General features: G+C 43.7%; 1 protein-coding gene across 2 annotated transcripts in view; it reads left to right on the forward strand.

The window, feature by feature from the left end:
* LOC122811194 (protein quaking-A-like) overlaps nucleotides 1–25,628 on the forward strand; it is a 466,526-nt gene that overhangs the window by 216,056 nt on the left and 224,842 nt on the right. For both annotated transcript variants that reach the window (XM_044082883.1, XM_044082875.1), the window contains exon 4: nucleotides 23,875–24,018. In XM_044082883.1, the coding sequence (XP_043938818.1) occupies nucleotides 23,875–24,018 (144 nt within the window). The remainder of the gene's footprint in view (nucleotides 1–23,874; nucleotides 24,019–25,628) is intronic.

Here is a 25,628-nt window from a genome sequence, read left to right on the forward strand (position 1 = left end):
AATATCTGTGGGTTCAGTGTATTTTTTGTTATTGTGAACCAACTTTGAGCATATCTGAGGGTTTCCGCCCAGGTTTCTAACCTAGCTGAAGAAGGCTTTGTGGTTATCTTTAGTGTCCTTAGCGATTTTTCTCTCAAAGTTTGCCTTGGATGTTTTTATGAGAGAACGTAGTTTTCTGCTAATGTTGATCAGAGACGTCTTCCCTTCATGGGATTTTGCTCTGACGTGCAGTAGCTTCCTTCTTTTGTTATACAATTTGTTTATGGCTGAGGTCCACCAGACAGGACGCTTACATTTGGTGGAGAGGGACTTGGGATTTGTTTGGGATTGCATGATCCATGCATTCTTGGATTGTCGGATGTGGTATCCACTGGCTCAGTGGGCTTAAAGGATACCATCTCCTTCTTAAGAAGAGTGAAGTCTGCTTTTGAGAAGTTTTTCACTGTGGTCTTTGTGCTGGGGTGGAGGTGGGATATGTATATCCAGGGTGATTAGTTTGTGGTCAGATCTCACTAGTGAGGGGTATACTTCCGGTGTGGAGCATTTTGTCCCCATGTTTGTGATCAGGTCTAGTATATTATCTCCCCTAGTGGGAGAGGTGACTAGTTGTTCCAGTACATTTGAATTTATGAATTCCAGGAACCTTTAGGCTAGGGTATTAGGGCTAGAATAATGTACCCAATCTATGTTTGGGTAGTTGAAGTCTCCCAGTGTGATGGTATTTTGTGATACATTCATATCCTCCAATGTCTTCAGGAAGGCTGAGTGGGGTTCTTGAGGTTGGGAGGGTGGTCTGTAACATGCTACCAGTTGTATAGCAGTTTTGCCTATGGTTAGTTGCACCTGTATGGTCTCTGTTGCTTCATGTGTTGCTACTAACCTGGAGGTGTGGGTGTCCTTTATGAATATGGACACTCCCCCCTCCCTTTGTGGTTCGCCCGGGTTTTGGGGCGAAAAGCATGATACGAGGTATAGCCTGGTAGCGCTGGGGTGCTTGAACCAGGTTTCAGTTACTGCACAGACGTCTATGTTCTCCATGCTGAGGAGTGCATCAAGTGCCTGCATTTTGAGATTTAGACTTCTGGCGCTGAGCAGCATTACCCTTAGTTTTTTTCCATTTTGTTTGCTAAGGAGGTGGGTTTGTCTTTGAGCCTTGCCTAAAAAGGCACTATGGGGGTGGCAAGAGCCTTTGCCAATGTCCGAAGCCCAGTGGTGACAGGTGTAAGCCATCCCTTGCGGCAGCGTGGCTTGTCCAACATATCATCCCAGGCAGACAAACATTGGATCCTTAGAATGACACCAGTACTGGAGCCAATTGTTAAAGCTGATCATCTTGTCTTTGTATTGTGGTATCATTCTTGGTGAGGGCAAGATGCTGCTCAGGGTCAGGGTCATACCAGCCTGGGCTACATAATCGAGAGCTCCTCTGTCTCCATGTAGTCCAGGAAGGTACGTCTCAGGTCATTCACACCAGCATGGACAATGACGGAGTCATATTTGTACTTGCTTTGGAGTGACCTGAGTGCGTGTGTTATGTGGCGGATCCTAGCCCCCCGATAGACAGCTCAGTCACCTTCTCCTTGTTCAGCCTGGTCAGTGGGACATCAGTGTGTCTGACTATGGAGTCACCTATTACTAGTGTATCAGGCAAGGTGTTTGGCCTTAAGGGCTGTATTGGCTCGACACACTGATTTATTGAAGTATGTGTTGCATGTGTTTTGTTTTGAGGTGGTGGATTTTTGGATGTCTGCTTTGGGGAGCCTCTGTTGTTTTGGTAAGTTTTTTATTAGAGCCTCTGAGTATGTCTTTGTGTTTTTATGTGTTTGGTTTGCAGTTGTGGTAGGTCTATGTGGGACTGGGATTGTTGTGTGTGTGGTTGCCATCTCCTCCTGTCTGGTCATGCCAGCCCTGGGTTGAGAGAGTTCAACCTCCAGTTTGGCTATATAGTTGCATCTCTCACATGTATTTGTGTTTGTTGGGAGGAGGAGAGGGTTGTCTGTGTACATGAGACAATTGTAGCATTGTCTCAAGATGCCCAGATTGACCAGCTGAACTGGAGACGACGCCAGTAATCTACCACTCGACATGCTAGAACAGTATACAGGAGTGGTATACCTTTAAGGGAAGTGGGTATTCACAGGGGTAAGTAGATGTAGTGCTTTATTTAGTACGAGAGTGCTTACTTAGTAGAGAAGTATTGAGAACAAGTGCTAGGCTTATAAGACAGTGAGTAGTCTGGTTATACTAAGAGTAGAGCTTCCTTAAGGAAAAATTTGAAGAGCAGACTTGGCAGAGCCAGAAAAAGTTTAACCGGCGGCGCTTATGCGCCGACGACCGCACAAAAGCTGTGCAAACGCTGGATTTTAAACACAGTGAACTACAAAAGAGCTAGGAATGGTCCCAAACAACCAATTACTACAGCTTCTTGTGCTGAGGTCACTTCCCCAAGGACAGGTAAGGCTCAAGGCTCCCACTCCCACTGGTGAGCAAAGAAACTTCCTTCTATCCAAGTAAGGTAATGGACAACACAGGAACTACACCACAGCCCAGAATACAGCAATGCCTGTAAACTGGTCTAAGCTAGTCGAGAAGGCGGAAAACAAAGATTATTTTTTGTTTTTTGGTAGAAACGCACAGAAAATGCAGAGACAGTGATAAATTAGTTACACAGGCTAGCACACTTTAGTGGGCAGCCTCCACAGTTAAATTAAACAAACAAGCAAACTTTCGATCAAATTGACTAAATGTAACTTAAGTGCAGATTTTAAAATAATGCAGCAATCAGTTAAACAGTTCAGGCTAGTTCAAAGTAAGCTACAGAAGCTATTTCCAGTGGAAAAAAAGCAAAGATATTTAAATCCAGAAGGTAGTCGCTTTTTGAGTTCCTTGTTGCTAGGACCACTCTGTAAACCCACGTGGAGCTTGTCTGAGCAGTATAGCAGAGTGCAGAGTTAAAATTCCTTTCTTGGAAAACAGCCTTCCTTTTAGCAATCACTTCAGCAAGAAGGGTATCTGAGTTACATGCCCTTATGGCGGTGGAGTCTTTCATCATCTTTCATGCGGACAGGGTGTCCCTCAGGACCAATCCCCCCTAAATGCCCAAGGTGATATCCAGTGTGGCTCTTAATCAGTCCGTTCATTTGCCAACCTTCTTTTCTAATCCACAGAACAAAGGGGAACGCATATTGCACTCCTTAGATGTGCACAGACAACTTAGATTTTACTTGGACAGGACTAAACCTCAAAGGAAATCTGAACAACTGCAGGTGGCATTTATTGCAGGGGCAGAGGGTAAGCCTATTTCAAAGCAAACCATTTCTAAATGGATAGGCCATTGCATTTATTTCTGCTACAAGCGCCATGGAAAACCTATCCCACGGGATTAGACCCCATTCAACCAGGGCTGCATCTACCTCTACAACCTTTCTCAGGGACATCCTAGAAGCTGCTACCTGGAGTTTTGTACATACTTTCACCAAGCATTACCATTTGCCAATTTTCTCTAAATCCAGAGCTGGCTTTGCCACTGCAGTCTTGCAGGGCCTTATAGCTGGTCCTAATGCTATCTAAATTCCTCCTCCCATCCTTAGCTTTGGGAATCTACCCAAATGTGATGACTGCAACAGTGAAACACGAAGAACATAATACAGTTGTGTACACTTAACATAAATGTAGATGTTAGTGTATTCATTGTTGCAGTCCTGGTTACCTTCCCTCCAGCCCCCTGACTACTTTTGGCTATACCTCTACTGTTATTTACTATGCTTAAAAGCTTTTTGGTGCATTTGCTTTTTTTGTTGGAGGTATACCATTGTATATGTATATTTAATTGCTTCCCATTAGGGGGCATCTGACATCTGGGGCAAGAAAAACTGATGTAATGGCGTCGGCTGCATGCTTTATACCCCTGACTACCTGATATCACGGAAGATGAGATAGCAACCGACACAGGACCCAAGACTTTGATAATCAGGCAGACTGAGGGCTACTGCAAGCAGATAACCCAAATGTGATGACTGCAACAGTGAATACACTCTAACATCTAAATTTATGTTAAGTGCACACAACTGTACTTTACATGGTCATATATCTTCATGCTTACTACAGAATTGACTGACTAAATATGTTCTGTTCTACTAAAGTACGGTTTGGCTACATCAGATCTGTGCAAAGTGACGTCTTGCTTAGTCTTGTCTATTAAACTCTGATCATATCCCCTTTCTTTAAACTCTTCAGCCATTTCTCTCGTTTTGCTGTCTAAATCTGTCATAATTTGTGGTGAATCTATCACATGTGAATGCAATTTGGTAGCTCTGTAGGTGGGCTGGTCAGTTGACCCTTTTCAGCCACGACCTCTGCTCCAAAGGTGAAGTAGACTACAACAAATAGTAACATAATAGCATTGTTTGTTTTTTACTGTGTTAAATTGATTGGTGTAAGTCTTGATTATTCCACCTGAACTGTTTGCTACATTGATGGTTTGCTTCCTTTTGTGATGCCACTTTTAATAAAATTTGAGCTTCTGGAGCTCTGTGTCCTCACTTTTTTTGAGATACTGCAAAGTTAGTTATTTCCTGGGCTTTTTCTGTTGCCACTGTTTTTGTGGTATGTTTTCATAAAGGTGGCTACAGTAGGATTAACTAGGGACTTTGTCCTGTTCCTTAAAAACCCCCATTTTTTTTTTGGGGGTTTTGTTTTGGGCACCGGGCCAGGGGGTTTTCAGGGTTTAAACATATCCCAAGTAAGGCTAAGGTTAAATAGCATTTTGTGTGGGTTTAGCTCCTCTTGGAGTTCACGTAACACGCACCCGGGATACCGTCAGGTCCCATTGATGCTGTGTTTTTGCTTTGTTTAGGCGGTTCTCACTTGGACATCTGAGATGACAGGAGATTACATTCAGCTGGGATAAGTATTTCTTCTTTTGGGGTGAAGGAGGGAGAAATTTGCACTGAACCTGTCAACCAGAATGTTAGCAATATCTGTGGGTTCAGTGTATTTTTTGTTATTGTGAACCAACTTTGAGCATATCTGAGGGTTTCCGCCCAGGTTTCTAACCTAGCTGAAGAAGGCTTTGTGGTTATCTTTAGTGTCCTTAGCGATTTTTCTCTCAAAGTTTGCCTTGGATGTTTTTATGAGAGAACGTAGTTTTCTGCTAATGTTGATCAGAGACGTCTTCCCTTCATGGGATTTTGCTCTGACGTGCAGTAGCTTCCTTCTTTTGTTATACAATTTGTTTATGGCTGAGGTCCACCAGACAGGACGCTTACATTTGGTGGAGAGGGACTTGGGATTTGTTTGGGATTGCATGATCCATGCATTCTTGGATTGTCGGATGTGGTATCCACTGGCTCAGTGGGCTTAAAGGATACCATCTCCTTCTTAAGAAGAGTGAAGTCTGCTTTTGAGAAGTTTTTCACTGTGGTCTTTTGTGCTGGGGGTGGAGGTGGGATATGTATATCCAGGGTGATTAGTTTGTGGTCAGATCTCACTAGTGAGGGGTATACTTCCGGTGTGGAGCATTTTGTCCCCATGTTTGTGATCAGGTCTAGTATATTATCTCCCCTAGTGGGAGAGGTGACTAGTTGTTCCAGTACATTTGAATTTATGAATTCCAGGAACCTTTAGGCTAGGGTATTAGGGCTAGAATAATGTACCCAATCTATGTTTGGGTAGTTGAAGTCTCCCAGTGTGATGGTATTTTGTGATACATTCATATCCTCCAATGTCTTCAGGAAGGCTGAGTGGGGTTCTTGAGGTTGGGAGGGTGGTCTGTAACATGCTACCAGTTGTATAGCAGTTTTGCCTATGGTTAGTTGCACCTGTATGGTCTCTGTTGCTTCATGTGTTGCTACTAACCTGGAGGTGTGGGTGTCCTTTATGAATATGGACACTCCCCCTCCCTTTGTGGTTCGGCCCGGGTTTTGGGGCCGAAAAGCATGATACGAGGTATAGCCTGGTAGCGCTGGGGTGCTTGAACCAGGTTTCAGTTACTGCACAGACGTCTATGTTCTCCATGCTGAGGAGTGCATCAAGTGCCTGCATTTTGAGATTTAGACTTCTGGCGTTGAGCAGCATTACCCTTAGTTTTTTTCCATTTTTGTTTGCTAAGGAGGTGGGTTTGTCTTTTGAGCCTTGCCTAAAAAAGGCACTATGGGGGTGGCAAGAGCCTTTGCCAATGTCCGGAAGCCCAGTGGTGACAGGTGTAAGCCATCCCTTGCGAAGCAGCGTGGCTTGTCCAACATATCATCCCAGGCAGACAAACATTGGATCCCCTTAGAATGACACCAGTACTCGAGCCAATTGTTAAAGCTGATCATCTTGTCTTTGTATTGTGGTATCATTCTTGGTGAGGGCAAGATGCTGCTCAGGGTCAGGGTCATACCAGCCTGGGCTACATAATCGGAGAGCTCCTCTGTCTCCATGTAGTCCAGGAAGGTACGTCTCAGGTCATTCACACCAGCATGGACAATGACGGAGTCATATTTGTACTTGCTTTGGAGTGACCTGAGTGCGTGTGTTATGTGGCGGATCCTAGCCCCCCGATAGACAGCTCAGTCACCTTCTCCTTGTTCAGCCTGGTCAGTGGGACATCAGTGTGTCTGACTATGGAGTCACCTATTACTAGTGTATCAGGCAAGGTGTTTGGCCTTAAGGGCTGCGATTGGTCGACACACTGATTTATTGAAGTATGTGTTGCATGTGTTTTGTTTTGAGGTGGTGGATTTTTGGATGTCTGCTTTGGGAGCCTCTGTTGTTTTGGTAAGTTTTTTATTAGAGCCTCTGAGTATGTCTTTGTGTTTTTATGTGTTTGGTTTGCAGTTGTGGTAGGTCTATGTGGGACTGGGATTGTTGTGTGCGTGGTTGCCATCTCCTCCTGTCTGGTCATGCCAGCCCTGGGTTGAGAGAGTTCAACCTCCAGTTTGGCTATATAGTTGCATCTCTCACATGTATTTGTGTTTGTTGGGAGGAGGAGAGGGTTGTCTGTGTACATGAGACAATTGTAGCATTGTCTCAAGATGCTCAGATTGACCAGCTGAACTGGAGACGACGCCAGTAATCTACCACTCGACATGCTAGAACAGTATACAGGAGTGGTATACCTTTAAGGGAAGTGGGTATTCACAGGGGTGGTAAGTAGATGTAGTGCTTTACTTAGTACGAGAGTGCTTACTTAGTAGAGAAGTATTGAGAACAAGTGCTAGGCTTACAAGACAGTGAGTAGTCTGGTTATACTAAGAGTAGAGCTTCCTTAAGGAAAAATTTGAAGAGCAGACTTGGCAGAGCCAGAAAAAGTTTAACCGGCGTGCGCTATGCGCACGACCGCACAAAGCTGTGCAAACGCGGATTTTAAACAGTGAACTACAAAAGAGCTAGGAATGGTCCCAAACAACCAATTACTACAGCTTCTTGTGCTGAGGTCACTTCCCCCAAGGACAGGTAGGCTGCTCAAGGCTCCCCACTCCCACTGGTGAGCAAAGAAACTTCCTTCTATCCAAGTAAGGTAATGGACAACACAGGAACTACACCACAGCCCAGAATACAGCAATGCCTGTAAACTGGTCTAAGCTAGTCGAGGAAGGCGGGAAAACAAAGATTATTTTTTGTTTTTTGGTAGAAACGCACAGAAAATGCAGAGACAGTGATAAATTAGTTACACAGGCTAGCACACTTTAGTGGGCAGCCTCCACAGTTAAATTAAACAAACAAGCAAACTTTCGATCAAATTCGACTAAATGTAACTTAAGTGCAGATTTTAAAATAATGCAGCAATCAGTTAAACAGTTCAGGCTAGTTCAAAGTAAGCTACAGAAGCTATTTCCAGTGGAAAAAAAGCAAAGATATTTAAATCCAGAAGGTAGTCGCTTTTTTGAGTTCCTTGCTGCTAGGACCACTCTGTAAACCCACGTGGAGCTTGTCTGAGCAGTATAGCAGAGTGCAGAGTTAAAATTCCTTTCTTGGAAAACAGCCTTCCTTTTAGCAATCACTTCAGCAAGAAGGGTATCTGAGTTACATGCCCTTATGGCGGTGGAGTCTTTCATCATCTTTCATGCGGACAGGGTGTCCCTCAGGACCAATCCCCCCTAAATGCCCAAGGTGATATCCAGTGTGGCTCTTAATCAGTCCGTTCATTTGCCAACCTTCTTTTCTAATCCACAGAACAAAGGGGAACGCATATTGCACTCCTTAGATGTGCACAGACAACTTAGATTTTACTTGGACAGGACTAAACCTCAAAGGAAATCTGAACAACTGCAGGTGGCATTTATTGCAGGGGCAGAGGGTAAGCCTATTTCAAAGCAAACCATTTCTAAATGGATAGGCCATTGCATTTATTTCTGCTACAAGCCATGGAAAACCTATCCCACGGGATTAGACCCCATTCAACCAGGGCTGCATCTACCTCTACAACCTTTCTCAGGGACATCCTAGAAGCTGCTACCTGGAGTTTTGTACATACTTTCACCAAGCATTACCATTTGCCAATTTTCTCTAAATCCAGAGCTGGCTTTGCCACTGCAGTCTTGCAGGGCCTTATAGCTGGTCCTAATGCTATCTAAATTCCTCCTCCCATCCTTAGCTTTGGGAATCTACCCAAATGTGATGACTGCAACAGTGAAACACGAAGAACATAATACAGTTGTGTACACTTAACATAAATGTAGATGTTAGTGTATTCATTGTTGCAGTCCTGGTTACCTTCCCTCCAGCCCCCTGACTACTTTTGGCTATACCTCTACTGTTATTTACTATGCTTAAAAGCTTTTTGGTGCATTTGCTTTTTTTGTTGGAGGTATACCATTGTATATGTATATTTAATTGCTTCCCATTAGGGGGCATCTGACATCTGGGGCAAGAAAAACTGATGTAATGGCGTCGGCTGCATGCTTTATACCCCTGACTACCTGATATCACGGAAGATGAGATAGCAACCGACACAGGACCCAAGACTTTGATAATCAGGCAGACTGAGGGCTACTGCAAGCAGATAACCCAAATGTGATGACTGCAACAGTGAATACACTCTAACATCTAAATTTATGTTAAGTGCACACAACTGTACTTTACATGGTCATATATCTTCATGCTTACTACAGAATTGACTGACTAAATATGTTCTGTTCTACTAAAGTACGGTTTGGCTACATCAGATCTGTGCAAAGTGACGTCTTGCTTAGTCTTGTCTATTAAACTCTGATCATATCCCCTTTCTTTAAACTCTTCAGCCATTTCTCTCGTTTTGCTGTCTAAATCTGTCATAATTTGTGGTGAATCTATCACATGTGAATGCAATTTGGTAGCTCTGTAGGTGGGCTGGTCAGTTGACCCTTTTCAGCCACGACCTCTGCTCCAAAGGTGAAGTAGACTACAACAAATAGTAACATAATAGCATTGTTTGTTTTTTACTGTGTTAAATTGATTGGTGTAAGTCTTGATTATTCCACCTGAACTGTTTGCTACATTGATGGTTTGCTTCCTTTTGTGATGCCACTTTTAATAAAATTTGAGCTTCTGGAGCTCTGTGTCCTCACTTTTTTTGAGATACTGCAAAGTTAGTTATTTCCTGGGCTTTTTCTGTTGCCACTGTTTTTGTGGTATGTTTTCATAAAGGTGGCTACACAGTAGGATTAACTAGGGACTTTGTCCTGTTCCTTACAGGAGATGGACATTTTTCTAGATATGAAAGTTATGTACTTGGCATAACAGTTGCTTGGAAGGTCCATCGCTTGCAACATAATTCCCCCAGTCCCTCCGGTATCCAAAGATGTGCCTAATATTAGAAGCATGGTTGACTCCACTACCGCTCTGGGACGGTACCGTGAACCAGTGCCCCACCCCCCTCAGCTCTTCAAATAAAGCACAAAAAAGCACTGTACTTTATTGGTGATCCACACAGCACCCACTTCCCAGCTCTCCCATTGAAGAGCAGGGGGAAAAAAACAACATTCCTTCTACTCCTAGTTCTAGGAGCTTACATACAGTTCTAGAGGAAGATACTTTTGTTAAAGCTTTTAGCATATTTAATTTTTGGTAAGGCTTCCAAAACTGCACAGTGCACCAGATGAAGTCGTAACCAGTAATGTGACAACTGCATCTGTAGAAATTGTACTGGCAGTGCATCAACATTTCACAGCTGCTTTGTTGTACTGAATGCCATAGCTTAGTCTTTTTTTATTGTAATGCTTAGGTCGTCTTGGTCTGCCTTCCTCTTAACCCCTATCCTTTTTTTTATATTATTTCTGCAGTACTTCATTTTGTGTAACCCCAGCTGTTACCTGCTCACCCATCCTCATGCTGTAGAATGATATTGACACAGTTAGTCTGACTTTAATGCGATGCACAGCCCTTTAGTGACTGAGAAGAGTGTTGAATAAGGGGTATGAGAATTCTGCAATGTTTTCTGGTGGGGGGGGGGGTAACTTGAAGAAAATCACTGCAACTGACAAGTTTGTTGTAGACTTTTATAAAATTCGAAAGTGTTTTTTTAGACCTGGGCTACACTTATTGCATGCAGCTTAAGTTGATTTTTCTAGATGTCCACACCTGTTTTCACTCTGAAACTGGATGTGGAGGCCAAAGCAGCAGTGTGTTGAGAAATACTTAGTCGGAGGGAAAGGAGTGACTGAATAGTGAGTGGAAATGATTTGAAAACATTGTCATGATAAGATGATACAGTAGTTGACTTGAAAATGGGGGGGGAGGTTACAGTTACAGTAATTTGGGCATTGTTAAAAATGTTTGGGCATTGTGAGGGAAGACGTTTGTCTCGTGTACGTTTGTCTCGTGTACGTTTGTCTCGTGTACGTTTGTCTCGCACGTTTGTCTCGCGGTAACGCTTGTCTCGTACGTTTGTCGTGTACGTTTGTCTCGCGTGTACGTTTGTCTGCACGCTTGTCTCGCGGTAACGCTTGTCTGTACGCTTGTCTCGTGTACGCTTGTCTCGTATGCGTTTGTCTCGTGTACGTTTGTCTCGTGTACGTTTGTCTCGTGTACGTTTGTCTCGTGTACGTTTGTCTCGTGTACGTTTGTCTCGTGTACGTTTGTCTCGTGTACGTTTCAGACTGGGATAACGCCCATTTTCAGCAGTCCCAGGGAGAAAAGCTCCACATATTGAGATTATACAATACTTATACAAGAAATTACACAAAAAATGTACAAGACATATACAGTACACCAGAAATTACATTCTATGCCGTTATAGCTGACATTTGTATAGTCATCTGATACAATTCTTTGTAGTTTCTCAAAGTAAGGTGATGAAGGGTTTGTAGGGGTGAAATTGGATAGAAAAAGATGAGGTTGGATATTATTTAAACATGGGGGAGAGCATAGATTATGATGTGGTCAGGGAAGAAGAAAAAGTATGACCAGAAACTATTAAAACTTGTTAGCCTGGAGTAGTACAGGAACAAAGCCAGGTGTCATTAAGAATCTTTTTGAACTGGTTGGTGTTTGTGTTGATTCTAATGCCGAGATAGTAAATTTCACCTTCTTGCTATAAATGAGAAAATGGTGAGTCCCCTGCCATATTAGTGGATTTGGACACTTGTAGTAGAGATTTATTAGTTGAGCGAAGACTTTGATTTGTGGTATAGGGGTGGAGAATATGTAGAATGGCAGGGTTTTTCTCAAGTTGATGTACTAGTTTGTATGCCAAGGTTAATTGGTTATAGGACAGACATGGGAGTTCTAACAAGGAGTTTTTTAAGGAGTGATAATGGTGCGTATGATGTAGGCAGTCAGCTGAAAAATGCTATAATAAAATAGCTAAACTTCCAAGTTTAATTAAAAACTGTATTTTTAAGGTTGGTGAGAATTGGGGAATCGTACAGAAGTGTTGATAGAAGGATGGGTTCTAGCAACGGCAACCTTAGAGGTGTTAGATACTTTATTTCTGTAAACACTACCCATTTTTTGTTTGTGCTATATGTAGGCTAAATCTTAGGTTATCTATTACTCCTAGTAGTTTTGTGATTCAGCACTAATTTTAGTATTATTCGTAGCTATAATGTTCAAAGTGCTCGGGGGGGGTCTTGTGGGTTGGAAGATCATGAGTTTTGTTTTATTGGGGTTGAGCATGAGCTGATGGCTAGAGCCATAGCTCAGTATCTGGGAATGATTGATTTTTGGGTTATGTCATGGAGGTGTTGCAGGTTATTAGCAGTGCATGCAAGTGTTGTGTCATCTGCATATTGGACGGTTGAAGCCAGTGGGGTGGCACTATGGAGGTTGTTTGTGAAAGTGGTGAAGAGTAGCGGCTCAGAATTGAGCTCTGAGGTACTTCTGGTGTGACGGGAAGAGGGGGTGGGATAGGACATTAAGCAATTGTACATATTGTTGGTGGTCCTGTAGATAGCTTCAAAACCATTGAAGTGCAGACTGGCTGAGGTTCAGTTTGGAGAGTGCATAATAGTTTAGGGTGGGAGTCCATATCTGAGGCCTTGGACATGTCTAGAAAGATAGCGGAGACTATTTTACCATTGTTTCCGAGTTGGTTCAGATTTCCTGCCATGGAACAACTACCAGAGAATTTTCTCCTTCTCCTGAAGCCCATGGGTGTCCTGACAAACATCAAGATGTCTGGGTATAAAAGAAGTCAGCTGATACCATATCCTCAATTCTTTCTTGCCATTGGAGCCCGAAGCAGAATGCTAGTCGGTGTGTGTCCATCTGCAACAGAAAAAGAAGGCATCTAACACCATGTGCCAAATTGGGGAGCTTTTCATGTGTTTCTGGACTAATTTAGAGAAATGTTAATAAATGGTCTCCACTATGGCACGCAGATGCCACACCTAGAATTACACACAAGGAGCGAAACTTTAGTCCCAGAACGCAATATATATGTCATTCTGTGCTCGTTCTAGCACTAGAGTGATCAAGCATAGAGCCGAGACTTGAGCGAAGCGCTTTAGCAAGTCGTTGGAGCCTTCACTTACAATGTCATCTGGCGTTTGGGCCAAGGTTGGATATCCCTAGGCATAAGAAGGAAAAGCATCCAAAACTGAGGGTACTGGACAGTACTTGTTCACTGTCCATCAGTCCACCTAGACTTGTGGTGAGACATTTCTTCTGTCTTCTCTGACTGAGATTATGGCATAGGCCTCTATTGAGACCCATTCAGAGTCTGATATGCCTCTGGGTCCTTCTACTTCCGCACAAGCTGAAAAGCATAAACTTGTCAGGTGGGTCCAGTTCAGAGCCATTTTGCAGGTTCTAGCTTCCAAGGACTACACTTGGAGAAACCCCTGGAGGGGGAGGAACTGAGTTCTGGACTTCCACAGTACATGCTCTGAAGTGGTGACTTGGTCCTAAAGGAACTAAAGCTACAACTTCCAGAAATCTATCCAACTGACAAAAACAAAAGCCTTGGACAGGTTTGGAAAGAAAACTACTGATCAAGAGGGCTTTGAATTCAGTTTCATATGGTGACGTGTCAAACTATTTTAGACCAGATGAAGTAAAAACTGGTTGGGACTGAAAATAACAGTCTCCAAGGAACTGCTAGACTTGAGCAATTCTTGCCGTCAAGTAGTTAAGCACTCCTTGCACTGTAGTTTTGATGCTCTGGAAGCCTCTACCAGGGCATCAGCAACAGGATCGGTCTTGCCTGGCTGAGGGACCAGTCCTTCCCTGAACATGTGAAAGCCAGTCTCATGGAATTTCTTTGGACAGAGATTTCCTTTTTGGCCCAAAGGATGAAACTGTGCTTAAGAAGATGGAGGATAAGACAGTCTATGCAAACTGTCAAGGACTGTAACCTCCTCGCTTCAGCCACAATTACCCTACCAAACACTGTTCCTTTATGGCCTCCCAGTCCTAAGCCTAGCCATAGGAGACTTCGAAGGGAAAGGAGTCAAAGGCAATGGAGTCAAAGGCAACACCAGCAACTGAGACAGTGGCAAGCCGATTCCAGTAGACCTGTGGAATCCCATCAACAGGGACCCAGCAGTGAGCAGCCATGATTCTGTCTTTCATGAGACTCCCTTTTCCTCTCCTTAGACTAGGACGGCTGTCTCTTTCAAAGAATTGGAGTGTCATTACTAGGGATCAGTGGGTACTGGAAATCATAGAGATTACAAATCTCCAGCCTCTACTTCAATCAGGCTTTCCAAGTATTCTACCAAACCAACAAACAGAGGCCTTAAAGTACAGCATCTGTGCACCCATGGTTCTTTGGAACTAGTACCAAACACATTGCAAGGAAAGGGATTTCACTCAAAGCTTTTCCTTATCCCCAGAAAACGGGGTTCCTGGAGGCCTTTTCTGAATCAGTCAGAGCTCAACAAATTCTTGCAAGTACCAACATTCAAAATGCTAACCCTTAAAATTGCTGCTCATGATTTTAACCAACACTTAAATGGTAACTTAGATCTAAAGGACACGTACCTCCACATTGCCATAAAAAAATCTCTCTGGAGGTTCTGCTTCAGAGCAGGTATGAGTCATTACTAGGTCTGTGCTCTCCCCTTTGGTTCGTCTGCTGCACCTAGTGTTTTCACAAAATGTCTAGCCCCAGTGATGTCCACCTGCAGGTCAAAGGACATTCAGATTTACCCCTGCTTAGATGACTGCCTCATTTAGGCAACAAATGTAGAAAAACTCAAATAAGGTCTGCTTTACAACCAAGAGATTCTGGCTTCACTGGTGTTCACCATCAATACCCAAAATTCTGAGACTATCCCTGCAAACAGGATTATGTTTCTGGGGGCTTTTCTGGACTTCTCTGTTCAGAAAACCTTCCTTCCTCTAAACAAGGATGTTCTTCATGTTTCACTGTTGCAGTCATTACATTTGGGAGTAATCTGCTGGCAGGTTGTCCTCAGTCGGCCTGAATAACAAAGTCTTGGGTCCTGTGTCGGTTGCTGTCTCCTCTTCCATGACGTCAGGTCGTCACGGGTATAAAACATGCAGCAGACGCCATTTTCTTCAGTCTTGGCACGCGGTGTCCGAAGCAGAAGCAGTTCGCAAGTGCCAGTCGGCAAACTCCTGAAATTTTCGCATTCGAATTTCAGAACCGAAGTCTTCAACTAAGTACCCCATTGGGGAAACTTTACTTGTGGGAAGCAAATACCTCAAGGATTTTCATTTGTACTGTATTCCTTGCCTAGGCCCAGATCATAATGTGCCTTGCTGTCGGTTTTGTGCTAGATTTAACCAATGCACTATTAAGCGTCTATATTTTTGCTTCAAAATATTTGGATCCAGATTTAATTATCCTGAAATGTCGTCTGTTAGCAATCCGACTACCGGAGTTCACAAAAAACCCAAAGAAAGACAGACCGTTGAGGTCCAAAACAGTCAACGAAGCTTCTCCTAAGCCAGTCGCCGGCACGTCTGTACTCAGTGAGGCGCTTTCGCAGCCCCTGATGCCCACTACTTTTGAGTCGCAGGCCCCTACAAAGACCCATGCGGAGTCCGGTATGCCACGAGATTCTCAGTATTGAACCCATGGATGTCTCTCCCTTGGATGGGTTCGGAGCTGCTGAGCAGGCACTGGCTTATGAGGGTGTTTTCAGGCCTCAACATTTTTATATAAAACCAACGCCAGCTTCAAAAACATCCAAGTCTAAAAAACCGACGCATGAGCCACGTGCTCAGGCCCCTATGCCTAAAAAACAGATAATCAAAATGGCTGAGGACTTTATTACCCCCCCCCCCCCCGCTAAGAGGCCTAGGCAAGACGCTGATTATGAATCTTCAGATCAGGTTTCTATTTCTTCTGATCAGGAACTATCTATACCACCCTATGAGGATTCAGATGCAGAAGAATCCATGCCATCTGCATCTCCTCCTGAGGATTATTCTTTTGGAGAAACCTTGCATACTTTAAGGTAACATTTTCATTAGGAGAGTCAGGATTTCACCGAATCATAAAAAGAGGCTTAGGGACTTCCTTCTTCTTCAACATAGGCCTTTGGCTATACCTCCTGTATTAGACATTATTGATGTGTTTTTGGAATAGAGCATGGCTCCTGATTCCCTACCTCCTGCTCCTAGTAAGCCAGACCGATATTACAGGGTTCCTCACGCCCACAAATTTCTATTCAAAAAATCCTGCTGCTGATCTTGAAACTATCTCACAGGGTCCCAAAGGTGTAAAGGCCTCTACAGCCAAAAATCCTACCCCCTCTGATGGAGATTCCAGGGCGCTGGATAGATGGGGTAAAAAGGTTCATATGTCTACAACCTTAGCAATTGGGGCATTAAACTACCAGTTTCATATGATTAAATATCAACAGCATGTTATGGGATTATTGAAACAGAAAATGTTTATTTCTGATTGTGTGGAGTGGAAAATAAAGAATTACAGGAATTATTGCATGCAGCAGAACAGGTTGGAAAGCATACTTTGCAATGTGGTTTTGATTCCTTGGAGGCCTCTGGCAGGGCCGCAGTTACTGGATCTGTGATTAGAAGGCATTCCTGGCTCAAGGAGCAAAATCTGCCTGATCATGTTAAAGCGAAATTGTTGGATGCCTCTTTACAGCATGATACTCTGGTAGTAAGGCAGAAGAGGTTTTAAAGAAAATGGAAGACCAAGCTAAATCTATGCAAACTGTAAAAGATTTCTTACAAGTGCATCCACCCAGATTCAATAGGCACTGGCCTACTAAAAATTGGTCCTTTCCTGTGTCCAACAGAGCCTCTCAAGGCAAATCCAGGCACTCAAAAGGCTCTAGATACCAATCACAGGGTTCTTACAGGTCATAGCAATGGGATGCCTCCACCTCCAAATCTGGAGGAAACAAAGCACAACCCTACAGTAAGCAGTCTCAATGACTTCCCTCTACCATCACCAAGCACTTATCTTTTAGCAGCCCCCTTGGGGGGGAAATTAGCACTTCATGCTCAAAATTGGCAGATGTTCTTCGTTCCACATTGCTGCAGTCCTTACTATTGGGTAGTCCGCTGTCCAGTCGGCCCGAATACCAGAGTATATGGCTGACGTCGGTCAGGGCGCATTAGACTGACGTCAGTACGTCAGGGTACTAATGCGCATGACCGACGTCATATCCTCAGTCTTTTTTGCCGCATGGTCCGATGCAGAAGCAGTTTTGCGAGTGCAGGTTGGCGTTCTGAAATATTTCCGAAGCCGGAGTTTCAGACCGAATCAGAGTTGGCTAAGTACCCGTTGGGAACATTTTGGTTTTTCTTGCCTCAGTATTTAACCGGATGTCAGAAAAAGTGAATAACTGTATTTCTTGTGGGAAACAGATACCTCATAGGGATTACCATACCTTGTGTATACCTTGCTTAGGGCCTGAGCACGGCGTTGTTGGATGCCGCTCTTGTGCTAGGTTTAACAAACGCACTATTAAGAGACGGTTAGACTGTGCCAGGTTAGTGTTTGGGAAGCGTTGCAATTATAAAATGCCGTCGGATGCTCCGACGCCGCTTCGTCAAGAAGCGCAAGGACAAAACAGCGAAGCCTAGGGTTGATGAACCGGCAGTCCCGGACGTCGGTTCTTTAGAAGGCTCAGTGGAGCCAGAGGTTTTGCCAGGAGTTTCTTTGGAGTCTCAGGCAGAGACTTTACTGTTACAGGATGTGCCTTCTCAGGAGGTAGGCCAGGCTGAGGGGGCCTCTCAGGTAACTGTTCTTCCTTCTCTTCCCAAGGTAGTTAGGGCCTCTCCTTCTGTTGCCAAGACTTCTTTGAGAGGTAGGCCAAGTTCAGCTTCAGTGGGGCCTTCTCCTAGCATTTCAGGATCTGTGCCTAAGAAACATATGCTTAAAATGGCAGAAGATTTGATTACTATGATTAGAGGTTCTATGCCCCCTCCTGATAAGAGGCCTAGGGTGGAACCGGAGTTTGATAGTTTTGAACAGTGTTCAGAGGCTTCTGAGTCTTCTGCGGAAGATTTGCAGGAGTATCCTCCTTATTCTGATTCTGATGTGGATGATTCCACTCCTACAGCTTCTCCTCCTGAGGATTTCTCATTTTCAGAGACTCTGCATTCCATGAGGGAGCACTTTAAATGGGAAGGCCAGGATTACTCTGATTCCAGGAAAAGGCTTAGGGAATTTTTGTTTTTGCCCCAGCATAGGCCCTTAGCTATACCTCCTGTGTTGAATGTGGTGGAAGATGTTTTTGCAGAGGCTTCCCTGAACCCTGATTCTTTGCCTCCTGCTACTGTTAAACCTGATAGGTACTATAGGGTGCCTGAAGCTCATAAGTATCTTTTTAAGAGTCCTAGGGCAGACCCGGAAACTGTTTCTCAGGGTCCTAAAGGTGTTAAGGCCTCTGTGGTTAAAAACCCTGTTCCCACTGATAAAGAGGCAAGGGCTTTGGATAGATGGGGAAAGAAAGTGTATACTTCTTCCACTTTAGCCATGAGGGCGTTGAATTGTCAGTTTCACATGCTTAAATATCAAAATTATCTCCTTTCACAACTGAAATCTAAGGTGGATGCTTTGGCGGAAGGTATTGAGTGTAAAGAGTTGCTGGATTTAGTTCATGTGTCTGAACAAGTGGGTAAGCATTCTTTGCAATGTGGTTTTGATGCTGTACAGGCCTCCTCGAGGGTGGCTGCCACTAGTTCTGTTCTTCGCAGGCATGCCTGGTTGAGGGATCAGAATTTAGCTGAGCATGTTAAGACAAGGATTTTGGATGCTCCTTTACAGTCTGATGTGTCGTTTGGTTCGCCTGTGGAAGCAGTTTTAAAGAAAATGGAGGACAAAGCTAAGTCTATGCAAACTGTTAAAGATTTTTTGCAGGTACAGCCACCGAAGTTTAGTAGAAATTGGCCTACTAAGGGATGGACATATCCTGCTTATGATTCCCAGTCTAGGGGTAGGTCTAGGCGTGGTAGGGGCAGAGCTCAAGGTTCTTTTAGGCCTAGAACAGGGAGTTCACCTGCTCAGACTTCTGGTGAGGGCAGGGGTCAGTCCTTTCGCAAACAGACCCAATGACCTGCCTTTTCAGCTGCCAGTAGATTCTCGTCTGGCAGCTCCTTTGGGAGGAAGACTGTCTCTTTTCAAGGAAAATTGGGATTTAATTACTCAAGACAGATGGGTGTTGGATATCATTCACCACGGTTACAGGTTTTATTTCCATACATTGCCCCCTTTCAAAGGCATGCCAGACGTTCCTCCGCCACAAAGGAAAGAGGCTCACAAGCAAATTTCTCAGTTACTCCAAATAGGGGCCATTCAGCCAGTCCCTGTATCAGAAAGGGGCCTAGGATTTTATTCTCGCCTGTTCCTAGTACCAAAGAAGGGGAACACGTGGAGACCAATTTTGGATTTATCTATCCTCAACACTTATCTGGACATTCCCAAGTTCAAGATGTTGACGTTACAGCAGCTTTTACCTCTGCTGGGCAAAGATCACTGGATGGTAACTTTAGATCTCAAGGAAGCTTACCTTCATGTGCCTATAAGACTGAGTTGCAGGAAGTATCTGCGTTTCGAGCTGGAAATTCTCATTATCAGTTCTCTGCATTGCCCTTTGGCTTATCTACTGCCCAGAGTATTCACAAAGGTTCTGGCTCCAGTGATAGCTTACTTCAGGCTAAAAGGAATTCAAATCTATCCTTACTTGGACGACTGCCTGATTCTGGCTCAAGAAAAGGAAGACCTTCTACAGCATCTGGAATATGTTATAGCAGTGCTAAGATGCCTAGGGTATTCTGTGAACGAAATAAAGTCCAGTCTAGTACCCTCTCAAGACATGTGCTTTCTGGGTGTGAGACTGAATACAGCAGCCCAGATGGCCTTTTTAACCCCGGACAAACAAAAGAGTCTATCACTTTACTTCCATCAACTATCTCATCAGTCCGTGCTGACTGCAAGGACAGTCCTTCAAGCATTAGGGTTCATGGCATCTTGTATTCTGGTGCTTCCCAATGCCAAACTGCATATGAGGAAGCTACAATGGTATCTCAAAAATGTATGGACACAGCACTGCCAGGATTTGGACACTGTCATTCAAATAATACCTTGCCTTCAAAAAGAGTTTTTGTGGTGGGCTCAGGAATGTCACCTAAACAAGGGACTCTCTGTGACCCGGCCAGAGGCGAGTCAGATTTTAGCGACAGATGCCTCGGACATTGCTTGGGGAGCTCATCTGAATGGAAAGTGGATACAAGACAAGTGGCCTGCCAGACTACAGCATCTACATATCAACATGAAGGAGATGTTAGCAGTCCAGTTTGCATTGATGGCTTTCAAGGAGTTACTTCTTCCAGGGCAGGTGTTGATTCTAACAGACAACACAACTGTCATGTGGTACATCAACAAGCAAGGGGGAACACATTCTTATCCTCTATGCAGGCAAGCAATGATTTTATGGGAGACTGCGCTAAGCTTGCAACTAACTCTTCACGCAAGGTTTCTGCCCCGAGCACAGAACTCCTTAGCAGATGTGTTAAGCAGACAAATCATGGATCCCCACGAGTGGAAACTGGATCTTCATGTATTTCAGAAATTGACAGTGTCATGGGGAACTCCAGACATAGATCTGTTCGCTTCTCCACTAAACCACCAGCTGCCAAAGTTTTGCACAAAGGGGTTTCATCACACAGCTTGGAAAGTGGATGCTCTGTCTTTCAGTTGGAAAAACCTTCATGTGTATGCCTTTCCACCTCTGCCGCTTCTTCCAAAGGTGCTATTAAAAGTCAGACAAGACAAGCCAAGGATGATTTTGATAGCTCCAGATTGGCCTCGGCAACACTGGTACCCACTACTAAGGAGTCTGGTAAGGAAACCTCCATGGCCTTTACCTCTGATTCCTCATCTGTTATCTCAGAAGGACGGTCATCTGCTCAATGTCAAGATTCATTCTCTTCATCTAACAGCCTGGCATATTCTGTGTTGAAACACAGCAGGTCTCAACTTCCTCAACAAGTGTTAAATGTGATTATGGAAGCTAGAAGACCTAGTACAAGGAAAGTGTACGCAGAAAAATGGAAGAGATTTTTATTTTGGAGTACAGCAAAGAATTTGGAGATTTCTGAGCCTAATTTGAGTGTGGCTCTTCAATATCTTACTGAGTTATTGGACAAAGGTTTGTCCTTCTCTTCCATTAAGATTCATGCTGCAGCAATTTCAGCTCACTATGATTGTGACCCACCATTGTTTTCGCATCCTTTGTTCAAGCAGTTTCTTAGAGGGGCAAAGAATATAAGACCCCCGTAGAGCTCCTACTCCTGCTTGGGATCTCAATTTTGTGTTGGAAAAACTTACTCTACAACCTTTTGAGCCTGCGGCTACTGCTGAATTGAAATACTTGTCATGGAAGACTGCTTTTCTGTTGGCTATTACTTCTGCAAGAAGGGTGTCTGAGTTGCAGGCCCTTATGGCAGTAGAGCCCTTTTTGATTTTCCATAAGGATAGGGTATCATTACGTACTAATCCTTCCTTTATGCCTAAGGTGGTTTCTAGTGTGGCTTTAAACCAAACTATTCATTTGCCTACTTTTTATGCAGACCCCCAAAATAAAGGGGAAAAGATTTTGCACACTTTAGATGTACACAGGCAATTGCGTTATTATTTAAGCAGGACTAAGGATTTTAGGCAGTCTCAGCAGTTGTTTGTTTCTTTTGCTTTGAGTTCGCAGGGCAAGCCTGTGTCAAAACAAACTATTTCTAGGTGGATTGGGTTTTGCATTGCATTTTGTTATTCCCATCATGGCAAGGAGATTCCAGCTGGGATTAGGCCTATAACAGCTGCTGCCTATGCTGGGCAAGAACGCTTGGTTAGTGACTCTAGACTTAAGAGGCATATCTGCATATCCCAGTAAGGGAATCATGCAGAAGATACCTCCGCTTCAAGGCAGGTTTTATGCATTACCAATTCTCTGCACTGCTCTTTGGCTTATCTACTGCGCCCAGGGTCTTTACAAAGTGCCTGACACCAGTAATTGCGTTTTGCAGACAAAGAAGCATACAAATCTGTCCTTACTTGGATGACTGTCTCATTCAAGCAGAGAACAAGGACATTCTTCTTCAACATCTGTCGTTTGTAAAAAGGCTTCTAACATGCCTAAGGTACACAATAAACCAAAAGAAATCACAACTGGTATCCTCTCAAATTACATTCCTGGGTGCAAGCTGGAATACAACTGGCCAGATGGCTTACCTTACACCAGACAAACAAAGGCAACTGACTATATACTTAAAAACAGATGGCAACAAAAACCCAGTTATCTGCAAGACAAATTCTGCAGGCTTTGGGGTTCATGGCATCCTGCATTCTACGAATTCCATATGCAAGACTGCATATGAGGAAACTTCAATGATACCTAAAAAAAATTATCACAGTCTGGAAACAATGATTCCTCTCATTCCCTGCCTACAACAGGAGTTTCTTTGGTGGGCAGAGACATGTCACCAAAACGAGGGACTGTCATTCACTCTTCCCCCTGCCACCCTAACTACAGACGCATCAGACTATGCTTGGGGGGCCCACCTGGCGGGGAGATGCATTCAGGGCATATGGAACCCAAAACAAATGCATCTGCATATCAACCAGAAAGAGATACTAGCTGTTCAGAATGCCCTGACAGCTTTCAAGGATTTACATCATCCAGGACAAATACTGAGAAAGACAGACAACACCACGGTTATATGGTACATAAACAAGCAGGGGGTACACATTCCTACCCCCTTTGCAGACTAGCCACGGCATTGTGGGACACCGCCTTGACTTACCAAGTACATCTTCAAGCTTAATTCCTGCCAGGAAAACAAAATACTCTGGCAGATGACCTAAGCAGAAATATTATGGACCCTCACGAGTAGAAACTGGATCCACAAGTCTTCAGCATGGTAACGCAGAAATGGGGGAGCCCAGATATAGATCTATTTGCCTCTCCCCAAAGTTATCAACTGGACAAATTCTGCACAAGGACTTGTCAGACAAGCATGGAAAGTGGATGCCCTATCCTTCAGTTGGAAAAACCTATGAGTCTACGCCTTTTCTCCCCAAGGTATTACTAAAGGTCAGACAGGAAAAAACAAAAATGATTATAATTGCTCCGGACTGGCCTCGCCAGCAGCTGTTACCCAATTCTAAGGAATATGTCTCAACCCCCCCCCCCCTTGGTACTTTCCTCAAATACCTCATCTACTGTCTCAGCAGAACAATCTGCACACTCAGCTCCAAACTCTGAACCTGGCAGCATGGCTGGTCATGTAATTATTCAAACAACACCTCTCAGTAAATCTGTTAGGATGTCATTTTGGAAGCCAGAAGGCCTAGTACTAGAAAATCTTATGCTGATAAATAGAAGAGATTCTGTGCTTGGAACCAAGCACAAGGAACGGACTCAGCAAAACAAAATATCCCTCGGATTTTGCAATACTTGACTGAGATGCTTGACCAGGGCCTCTCTACATACTCTGTAGTTTCCAAGCTTTGGTCCTTGACATTAGGGAACTTTAGGGGGCTCTTCTGTTTGTTTGGTCAGGAAAGTACTGATGTTATGACGCCTGCTGACTCCCTTTGTACCCAGACGTCTTGATGTCAGTCAGTAGTTTGTTTCTTTTTCCGGTTAGGGGTCGCCACAGCGGAACTTCGGTCCGCTAATGATTGGTGGTAGATTTTGACGTGCTGGCTTACCAGGCCTAACGCACAACCTTCAACGAAGGAACGCCCATTCACGCATGTCACCACACAGAAGACTCTCTAACTGAGAATCGAAGGGCAACGTCTAACTGTGAGGCGACAACGCTACCGCAGCACCACCACCGCAGTACATGTGAATACTTTAAAATCTACATTTTATGGTAAGTGTACACAGCTGTATGTATTTTGGAAGCTAGAGTTTAATCTTAAGCTTGAGACTAGTGAGAAAACGAAATGTACATCTATAAAGCCTTTCGTACATTAGATGAATGCATTTGTCTGAGATTTAAATATTCTTACTTGCCCGACAGGAAGAACAAAACAGGGGAAAACCTAACTGGGAACATTTAAATGAAGATTTGCACGTATTAATAACTGTGGAGGATACACAGAACAGAGCAGAAATTAAGATGAAGAAGGCTGTTGAAGAAGTTAAAAAGTTACTTGTGCCTGCAGTAAGTATAGATGTTCATTAGTTCCAAGCAAGCATGAAAAATTTGCTATACTATTGCTATTTTCAATATAACTGCTCCCTACAATGAAGTGTGCAGCTGCCAAACGCCCTTTTCAGAAAGTCTGCTTCCATCATTGCCATGAGCTGTATATGTACAGATGGTGTCTGATCTGACCTCACTAACTCCATTATCGGTCTGCCTTAGTCGCATGGACCTATTGCTGCTTGGTCAGCGTTTGACGTTTAGTTCCTCAGGCCTGCAGGCATTGGCTTTGTTTGTGCTTTACACTGTTCAGGAAGCTTAACCAGTAATGCTTATTGTAGGCGTTCAGTATTTGGTAAATTACTACTTGGGTGTAGCCAAGAAAACATGGGGACTCCTGTGATGAGAATAGCACAGTTTTGCTAGGAACTTTAAGCTCCATCCCTCATTCCATCCTCATGCTTCATTTACCTTGGTATTATTTTGGGGTTGGTAGCATCATACTCTACCTTTTCTGTCCTGCCAGATCTTCATCCCTTATTTTTTTTTTTTTGTATTTGTTCTGTGGTGGTGGTGAGAATCTTCGGTAGTCCACAGCCAGTGGTGGAGGTTTGACTTGGTCCACCATACTCTGAGGCAAAGACATTCCACCTTTGGCTTTGCTGGGGCAAGAAAGATCTGAAGATGGTGCTGGTTGACACCTTTATACTACAAATGTCAGCACTTCTGAGGAAGAGCTTTGTCTGAAGTCCTGGAGGAGGGTAGAGTTTTGGAAGCCTAGCCATCTGCAGGTTAAAAGGCAGACTCTCCCAAAGTGAGCACCACAGGTGAAAAGTACTTCCTTAACATCTACATTAATCGTAATTTCCTTAGAGCTTTACTGTCTTTACTAGTGGCAAGTATACACTTCAGAGCAGTGTTGCTGTTTGGATATTTTTTTTATTATTGGGTAGCAACTTTGCTCAGCAGTTGGAATGAGCAGGTGCGCTTTAAAGGCCATGTGTACCATGTGATTTCAAGCAATGCATTGCTGAGGAGTGCATACACTAAGATTATGGAAGCTTCAGAGAAAAATAGCTAAATTGTAGTGGAAGAATAGGTGATCATATTTGTAGGCCTACCTATGAGGGGTCTTGCCATTGATAAACATATGTGGTACGTGATCCCATTTTTTTTTCATGTCTCCATACTGTAGTGTACTCGGAGAGATGTATTTATTTTTATCTTTTATTCGTATTTCTTTAACGGGATAGTGCACTGATGATGGACAATTTGTAGGCACAGCCCTGGTGAATAGGATCCCACAAGAAATGAACAAAAACATGCTTACGGATACAAGGATATGCTATAAAATGTGTATTTCCATATGCAAGAATATACTGCAATATTTAGTACAAGAAGCATGTTATTTCAAAATATGGAATGAAAAATGGAGTCCGCTTAGCAGAGCTTCTTTAACGATGTAGCAGTAATGAATGAAATGGCTTGTGTTACAGGGATAGCAGCATTTTATCTGTTGCTTGGAACAACCGTGTAGCTTGATTGTGTTTTTAGATGTTGAATTTAAAATCAAGTGACATTTGCAAGTGCTTCCTGTATGCTTTTGGTAGTGTTTGCCGGTAGTTGAG

This window comes from Protopterus annectens, chromosome 1.part1 (genome assembly GCF_019279795.1).
Source record: "Protopterus annectens isolate FY-2018-M chromosome 1.part1, PAN1.0, whole genome shotgun sequence".
NCBI lineage: Eukaryota > Metazoa > Chordata > Ceratodontiformes > Protopteridae > Protopterus > Protopterus annectens.